This window comes from Rhincodon typus, chromosome 23, assembly GCF_021869965.1.
Source record: "Rhincodon typus isolate 14 chromosome 23, sRhiTyp1.1, whole genome shotgun sequence".
NCBI lineage: Eukaryota > Metazoa > Chordata > Chondrichthyes > Orectolobiformes > Rhincodontidae > Rhincodon > Rhincodon typus.
Genome location: NC_063354.1, coordinates 331405 through 340422, shown reverse-complemented (window position 1 = coordinate 340422; position 9018 = coordinate 331405). Strand labels below are relative to the sequence as shown.

Sequence of the window (9018 nt, the reverse complement as noted above, 5' to 3'; positions counted from 1 at the left end):
CTCCTGCTCCTATGATGTTGCTTGGCCTGCTGTGTTCATCCAGCTCTGCACCTTGTTGTCTCGGATTTTCCAGCATCTGCAGTTCCTACTATCATGGCCTTACTCCTACTGGGTACTGCACTCTCATCCACACTACTGCAGTTAGTGACTCTGCCAAACTGCAGCTATGTGGTTACCATATACTCAGGGTGGACCTCACCTTGGCAGGGACCTTCTGGAAAGCCTCCTGAAAGACGTGGCTGACATCTGGACTCTGTAGCTCAATCAGAACCTCCAAGCTGCTCTGCCACATCTGCAGCGAACCGGCAAAGTTAGCGCTTTCAGACTTGACCAATCTGATCGCTTTCTCAGCATCACCCTGGTCCACTAACAATCGAAGCTACAACAAATTATAAGCAATTAACGCTGTATTCAAGCAATTACAGAGTGAAACAAGAAAGAAAGTCTTGCGCAGTTCAGAGAAAGTACAAAAACTCACTAAACCAGGGTCACTGGCCCAGGTAAACCTCAATCTGAATCTTTCCCCTTTTGTTCCTTTCTACTATTATACATCTTTGACCCCCAACAACTGACACAGTTCCTAGAGAAAATGCTTTATGTTATGCTTGCTTCATCGATGACTCCCTCCTTTAAAGGAAAGCATTACCCACATTTATGGCAGCTGTATATAACCCTGGTATCATCCTGGTAACATTTCTCTGCACCCTCTCTTAGTTTTTCTGTGATCTGCTGCCCAGGATCAGACTGAAACCTACTGTTGAAGCAGATTAGCTTGGCTCTTTTTCTGTCTTGAATGTGCCTATTGAGTAAATAAGATAGAAAGCAGAGTTTAATAACGTATCGATCTGCACACCACCTTTAAGGATTTAGGAATATGTTTCCGTCAGGGAAAAACCCCACTGAGGTTGTGCTGCCTGTCCATGTTTCTCCTCCCAAAGTGCATTTGATTTTATTCGTTCACAGGATGAGGGTGTCACTGGCCAGGCAGTATTTATTGCCCATCCCCAATTGCCCAGAGGGCATTTATGAGTTAACCACATTGCTGTGGGTTTGGAGTCATATGTAGGCCAGACCTGGTAAGGATGGCAGTTTCTTTCCCTAAAAGGACATTAGTAAACCAGGTGGGTTTTTCCGACAATTGACAATGGATTCATGGTCATCATTAGACTCTTAATTCCAGATTTTTTAAAAAATTGAATTCAAATTCAAAAGACATGAAGGGACATGGGAATTTGGGGAAGTTAGTGGCGATATCTTGGGGACAGTCCATATCACAGCAGAGGAGCTGTTGAAAGTATTAGTATGTACGAAGGTGGATAAAGCCCCTGGTCCTGAACAGATATATCCAAGAACCCTGCAAGAGGCTGGAGAAGAAATTGCGGGGGCACTGGCTGATATATTTGCATCATCGTTAGCCATGGGTGAGGTCCCGGAAGACTGGAGGGTAGCAAACATTGTGCCCTTATTCAAGAAGGGCTGCAAAGTGAAACCTGGGAATTATAGACCAGTAAGCTTAACATCTGTGGTAGGTAAGTTACTTGAGAAGATTCTGAGGGATAAGATACACATGCATTTGGAAAGACAGGGTTTGATTAGGAGTTTGAATCGAGGACTAGAGAGCACCAGCTTAAGGTAAGAGGGGAAAGAACACATGGGAACCTGAGGAGTAACTTTTTTTTTTTTACACAGAGGGTGGTACGCATAAGGAATGAGCTGCCAGCAGAAGTGGCTGAGGCAGGTACATTAACAACATTTAAAGGGCATTTGGACGAATACTAGGATAGGAAAGGTTTAGAAGGATATGGGCCAAATGCAGGGAAATGGGGTTAGCGTGGATAGACATTTTGGTCAGCATGGACCAGTTTGGGCCAAAGGGCCTGTCTCCGTGCTGTAGGACTCTATCTGCCGAGGTGGAATTGAAACCAGGGTCCCCAGAACATTATCTGGGTCTCTGGATTAACTGTCCAACAATAATACCACTAGGCCATCGCCTCCCCATCACTTGACATCTGCAAATTAAAACTGTATTTGCCATCTTCCTGCCTGTTTCACTAGCCTGACCTCATTCTCCTAATGTTTGCTACTGTCCTCTGCCCTACTTGCTACATTGTCGTGTTTTGTATCATCTGCAAATTTCAGACCCCTTCTACCCAATCTGTCATGTAAACGTAATGAGAAAACACTCCCGCTGTCAGAACCCACTCCACACCTCCCTGTAGTGTGCAAAACCTGTGTCCAGCCTCTCTGCCTCCAATTCTTGGACTGTCTCTTATCCACTTCTCCTTCTACCTTTCATCCTACCACACCAGGAAAGAGGTTTTTCCTGAATTCCTGATGGAGAATATTGCAAACTTATTTTAGATTTATGATCTGCAATTCTGACCACTCTCAGAGGTGGAAACAAGTTGTCGAAGTTTAATATGATCATTGTAAAAGGCCGCTATTAGAGCCGAGGACTTTGTGACTCTTACCCACTGTTTATAGAGAGCCTGGGGTAAAAGAGAGGATTCACTGGCCTTTTCAAAGACATTCAGCACCTTGTTCAGTCTCTGAAACACATTAGAGACAGTAAATGATTTTACTCAGCCACAGAGATCAGGATACAAGGGAAAGTAGAATAATCAGAGACACTGGGATTTCAGTCTCTCAAACTCACCTTGTTTCGAAGAAATTCATTGTTGGTTTTCCGTTTAAACCTTTCCAGGCAGAAACCGATATAACATTTCCACATGGCTTCTGCAATCAGAAAACTCGCAATTAGGAAACAGCAGCTTGGGAAGGCCAGAGGCAAGCAGTGATGGAGTAACTGCAGACTGGCCCCCTCTGTAAGCACTAGAACACCCCGCTCACAGGATCAGGGAGACACAGACTCAAGCTGCCGAAACTGCTGCTGCCAAGATCCAGTTCAATTCGCCTCACACCTGACCCCACCCTGCCCCCACTCCATGCAACTCCTTTCCCACCTGCCTCACCAATCTGTTGTAATTCTTTGCAGAGGTAATGAGCAAGTTAGACAAAGGAGAGCCAGTGGATGTGATCTGTTTGGATTTCCAGAAGGCCTTTGACAAGGTGCTGCACAGGAGGCAGCTAAATATGATAACAGCCCACGGTGTTAGGAGTAAGGTACTGGCATGGATAGAGGATTGGCAGACTGGCAGAAGGCAAAGAGTGGGGATAAAGGGGTCTTTTTCAGGACGGCAGCCAGCGACTCGTGGAGTTCCACAAGGGTCAGTGCTGGGGCATCTATTCACGAAGGAACTGAGGGCATTGTTGCTAAGTTTGCAGATGATACAAAGATAGGTGGAGGGACAGGTAGTGTTGAGGAAGTGGGGAGGCTGCAGAAGGACACAGACAGGCTAGGAATGTGGGTAAAGAAGTGGCAGATGGAATATAATGTGGTAAAGTGTGAGGTATGCATTTTGGTAGGAGGAACAGAGGCATAGACTATTTTCTAAATGGGGAAAGGCTTTGGAAGTGTGAAATACAAAGGGACTTGAGAGTCCTAGTTCAGGATTCTCTAAAGGTTAACATGCAGGTTCAGTTGACAGTTAGGAAGGAAAATGCAATGTTAGCATCAAGTGGTCCAGAATACACTGGCGAGGCTGTATAAGGCCCTAGTCAGAGGGCATCGGAAACAGTTTTGGGCTCCGTATCTGAGGAAGGATGTGTTGGCCATGGAGCAGGTCCAGAGGGGGTTTACAAGAGTGATCCAAGGAACGAAGGGCTTGTCATAGGAGGGGCAGCTGAGGGCTCTGGGTCTGTACTCGAAGTTTGGAAGGTTGAGGGGAATCTGACTGAAATTTACAGAATATTGAGAGGCCTGGATAGAGTGGACATGGAGAAGATATTTACGTTAACAGGAGAGACTAGGATTCAAGGGCACCGTCTCAGAGTGAAGGGACAACCCTTTAGAACTGAGATGAGGAGGAATTTCTTCAGCCAGAGGATGGTGAATCTGTGGAACTCATTGTCAAAGAGGGCTGTGGAGGCCAAGTCATTGTGTGTATTTAAGACAGAGATAGATAAGTTCCCAATTAGTAAAGAGATGAAGGGTTACGAGGAGAAAACAGGAGAATGAGTTTGAGAAACATATCAGGCATGAATGAATTGCAGAGCAAACATGATGGGCCGAATAGATTAATTCTGCTCCTACATCTTATGTTCTTATCTCGTCTCCCTTCCTCCCTCATATCCAAGTCTCAGCGGAATATATACAGACCTGTTGGCACAGAGGCGACAGCTTTCTCATACACAGCCCAGCACCGCTCCTCCCTGCGAGCAACATCAGAGGCTTTTGTCTGTTTGGAGCACTCTGATACCGGCAAGTCTGCATCTAACTCCTGCCTGGCCACAAAGTCCCAGCACACTGGGTGGTTACTGTGCAGAGTCTGTAGGCTATAGAAACAAGATGAACCAGCTGAGCACATCACATTGGCCAGTTCAGCACTCAGACACACCTTACGTCACTTTTGCAACATCAGACACCGCCCCACTCCCTGATTCTTCCTCATACTCACTCCTCCACAATCTCTTTGCGAAGGTCCTGTGTGAAATCAAACATCACTGCAATTGTCCAAAAGGACAGGTGGAACTCTGCATCTCCTGAGACAAACATGAGACGAGGAGAGAGGGACAGCGGGTGAGAGAGAGTGCGAGAGAGAAAGTAAGAGCACACAAATCCCCGTTTTCCCAATCGCAAGTGACAGTGCGGCAAGTGTGGAGCATTCACTCACCCGGAATCTTCTCAATGGCGTTCTTATAAACAATACGAGCCAAATCTCCACGGACAATCTCCTCTGGATACTCTGCTTCGGTCTAGAGACACAAAACATGTGATAGAACTGTTCCTGTGATGTTACACAATTGGTTCAGCAGCAGGTGTCAGCGACTGGGGACATACTGCCAACTGCACACATTCACATTAGCCTGAGCACCATGCACTCCACCAATATCTCCCTCATCACTCAATCTCAGCCAACACAAGCAACCCACCCACCCAAGACCAATACACCCATCTACCACTTTCCCTGCCCTGACATACATTTCTAATCTGCACCTATCTCTTAAAGCCCTTCAGCCCACAACCCAGCTCCACTTTCCCTGTCCCAACCACACAGCTACAATCAGCCACATGCCAAATCTCAATGTTCTAACTCTTTACCAGCTTCAGCTTGGCCGTTTCCAGCAGCTGTTTCTCCTTCCGCATCTTCTCCACGTGCATCAGCTCCATCCGGAAATACTGCCAAACACAAGATTATAAAGGTCACATCTTTTTATTTTTATGTTTATTAATTGTGCAATGTGATTGTGAAATGGGAAACAGCTGTTTTAGAAAACAGAAGTTGCTGCATGGTTTGAAAATGAGTAATTTGATTATCACTGTGAACAAAGACCAAGGAACTTGAAAAAACTCCACAGGGGGCAGTATCCCTTCACCAAGTCACCCTTTATTTACGTGTGTAGTACTCGACACTGATCCAGCCTCCTCAGGGGCAGCTCTCAGAGAGAGCAGAGTCTCTGACATTCCTGTTTTTATCTATCAACCAGGGCTCCCTGATTGGACCAGGTTAACAGCCCCAGTCAGTGTACTCATTCTGAGCCCCACCTGGTTGACCTTGTTACAGTCAGTACAGAACTGCTTTCCTTCTTTGCCCTCTGTCCATGTATTATTTTCTTGTCTAATGTGTCTGCATGTAAGGGGGCATTTATAAGAGAATTAAAGATTTTAATCATTGAATATATGACAACTGTTTCTGACTATACCTGTAGTTAGAAACTAATTACTTTAATAAAATAGCAACTTTTGTTAAGTACAGGAATCTGGTCTATGCTTTATACCAAACTGGGTCCAAAAGTCAGGGGAATCTTTGCTCTCTTGCTTCCAGCCCATTCTCAGTTGGACTCAACATCAAGGAAGGAAAGCCACAGCTGAACCAGCACTTACCTCCTGGTACAGCTTCTGAGATTCTGGATGGAAACGCAAAGCTCGCAGGAATAAATGTCTGGCACTTTCTGACGATAACTGATCCTCCATTTCCCACTTTGCTGCCATCATCCATAAAGCTGCAAGAAAATTAATGCAAATAAAAAATAAAGCTCTAAGGTTTTTAAGAGTAGATTTGTAGCTTGGTTTGTGGATGTCGTGGTTGGTTGGCTCACGAAGCTGCGGAACAACGAACCATCTTGGCGAGCCAACCAACCACAAAAATGAAGCTGGCAAAGAAGTACTAAGCACCACACCAGGCACAGATCCTCCCACTAACCAAACCACGCCAACAAGCAACAGGAACACAATGATTGGCTATTTACCTGGTTTGTCTGGATGAATGGCCAACATCGCAGAGAACACTTTGCTCAGCTTCAGCTTGGTATTCTAAGAAAGAATTAACAGCCATAACATCACAGTTACAATGAGAACTCAATGAACATCAGGAGAGATACAGTCAGTCAGTAACACAGGGCACTGTGGGAGAGAGGGGTTACTGAGCGACAGTGAGAATGAGCAGCAATAACATCAGTAGAGATACACAGTCAGGAACATAAGCAAATTCTTACCCATTTTTTGCAAAATGCGATATGAGAGAGCCACAACTGGACATCCGCCTTTAAAACAGAAAGTTAACATTGACAGTCAATGTGCAGGAAGAATCTTTCAGACAAGGGACTGTCACTTCTTCGTAGCCCCTGAGGTGTGTCCCTCCTCCAACCCCTGCACACATGGAGCCCTCCCCTTCCCCCCCACACCTGAGCCCAGCCTGGCCCTCAGCCCCGGGGCTCTCTAGAACACCACCCCACCCGCAGCCCCAGCCTTACCTTCCACTTGGAGAGAGCCCGTCTGAACAGGGCGTGAATGCGGTTAACAATGGCGTATTCAATTTCTTCTTTCTTAAAGTAGTAGCCAGCTCGCTGTGAGGAGAAGGCAGTGATGTGTTTAGACAGTGACACGTTACACTCAAACATGAACTCAGCTTTTCACAGAAACTTGCTTCTCACTCACCACTCGCCGCCTCTTGATCAATTCCAAAAAGTTAATTTCATACTGAAACACAAAACAGCAAATCAGTCAGAACTCATTCAGCTGGGGGGGGGGGAAGGGAGGGAATTGGGGGCATTGGGGGGGGAGGGGGGGGGGGGGGGGGGAGGAGGGGTGTAGGAGGGATGGGGGTAGCACTAGGGGTGAGGGAGGGACAGAGGGGGATAGAAGGGGTGAGGCAGGGTGGGATTGAGGTGAAACCGGGTGCGGTTAGGGGTGAGGGATGGACGGAGGGAGGGTGTTTGGGGTGAGGGAGGGAGGGGGGGGGGGGTGGTGGGGGTGGGGGAGGGAAGGGGGGGAATCACTGTGACAACGTGTGCAATGGCAGAGGCCAGCTGGGTGTGATTGGTCACAGTGGGTTGACTCCTCTGTTACTCACACACCTGGATATAGCTGATGAAACTCTCCTTGTTCAGTGCCCGTCTCTGCACCTTGTGCTCCAAGGCTGTAACCTTCTTCATCAACGCTCTTCAAAATCAAACAGCAAAAACCATCAGGCAGGCACAGTGAGAAAACTCCATTCATGCAGTTTAAGTTGTAAAAACTGCTTCACATGGTGTGAACATCAAACAAAAACCAACACAAAGGCAGACAGGACACACGACCAAAAGCTCTGTCAAAAGGGAGGCTTTAAGGAATCTCTTAAAGGTGCCGAGATAAAAATAATACATTTACTGCACATCTATCCATTTGCTCATCAGGGACCAGCCCAAAAACATTGATTTGGACTAATCCCAATTTCTACCTGTTAGTCTGAAGCTCTGCAATTTATGGCATCTCAAGAGAATGTCAATATCAGTTCCAAGGAAGGGTCACTGGCCCTGAAACATTAACTCTGATTTCTCTCCACGGATACTGCCAGACCCACTGAACTTTTCCAGCAACTTCTGTTTTTAGTGACACAGAGTTGCACAGCATGGAAACAGACCATTTGGTCCAACTCGTCCATGCTGACCAGATATCGTAAATAAAGCTAGTCCCTTTTGCCAGCATTTGGCCCTCATCCCTCTAAATCCTTCCCATTCATATAACCATCCAGATGTCTGTTAACAGGGGAGGCGATGGCCTAGTGGTATTATTGCTGGACTGTTAATCCAGAGACCCAGATAATGTTCTGGAGACGTGGGTACGAATCCCGCCATGGCAGATGGTGGAATTTGAATTCAATTTTTAAAAAAAATCTGGAATTAAGAATCTAACGATGACCATGAATCCATTGTTGATTGTTGTAAAAACCCATCTGGTTCACTAATGCCCTTTAGGGAAGGAAACTGCCATCCTTACCTGGTGTGGCCTACATGTGACTCCAGACCCACAGCAATGTGGTTGACTTTTCACTGCTCTCTGGGCAAACAGGGATGGGCAATAAATGCTGCCCAGTCAGCAATGCCCTCATCCCATGAATGAATAAAGAAAAAATGTTGTAATTGTACCAACCTCCACCACTTCCTCTGGCAGCTCATTCCATACACGCACCACTTTTTGCGCGAAGAATTTGCCCCTTAGGTCTCTTTCAAATCTTTCCACTCTCACCTTAAACCTATGCCCCTCTACTTTTGGACTCTCCCCAGCCCAGGAAAAGGACCTTGTCCATTTACCCAATCCATGCCCCTGATGATTTTATAAATCTCTATATGGTCACCCCCTCAGACTCTGACACTCCAGAGAAAATAGCCCCAGCTTATTCAACCTCTTCCTATAGCTCAAACCTCAAGCCTGGCAACAGCCTTGTAAGTCTTTTCTGAACCCTTTCAAGTTTCACAGCATCCTTTCTACAGCAGGGAGACCAGAACTGCATGCAGTATTCCAAAAGTGGCCTAACCAATGTCGTGTACAGACACAACATGATCTCCAAACTGACCAATAAAGGCAAGCATACCAAACGCCTTCTTCACTAACCTATCCACCTGTGACTCTACTTTCAAGGAACCTGCACTGCAAGGTCTCTCTGCTCAGCAACATTCCCCAGGACCTTACCATTAAGT

At 46.3% G+C, this 9018-nt stretch overlaps 1 protein-coding gene across 2 annotated transcripts in view; it reads right to left on the bottom strand.

Annotated features, from left to right (window-relative positions):
* Positions 1–9018, bottom strand: part of utp6 (UTP6 small subunit processome component) — a 51766-nt gene that overhangs the window by 42357 nt on the left and 391 nt on the right. For both annotated transcript variants that reach the window (XM_048610803.1, XM_020535029.2), the window contains exons 2-14: positions 7417–7501; positions 6998–7039; positions 6814–6906; positions 6556–6603; positions 6310–6373; positions 5945–6063; positions 5162–5239; positions 4734–4815; positions 4518–4602; positions 4220–4395; positions 2657–2736; positions 2472–2549; positions 200–379 (exon numbers count right to left, since the gene is read on the bottom strand). In XM_048610803.1, coding sequence (XP_048466760.1) covers positions 200–379; positions 2472–2549; positions 2657–2736; positions 4220–4395; positions 4518–4602; positions 4734–4815; positions 5162–5239; positions 5945–6063; positions 6310–6373; positions 6556–6603; positions 6814–6906; positions 6998–7039; positions 7417–7501 — 1210 coding nt within the window. The remainder of the gene's footprint in view (positions 1–199; positions 380–2471; positions 2550–2656; positions 2737–4219; positions 4396–4517; positions 4603–4733; positions 4816–5161; positions 5240–5944; positions 6064–6309; positions 6374–6555; positions 6604–6813; positions 6907–6997; positions 7040–7416; positions 7502–9018) is intronic.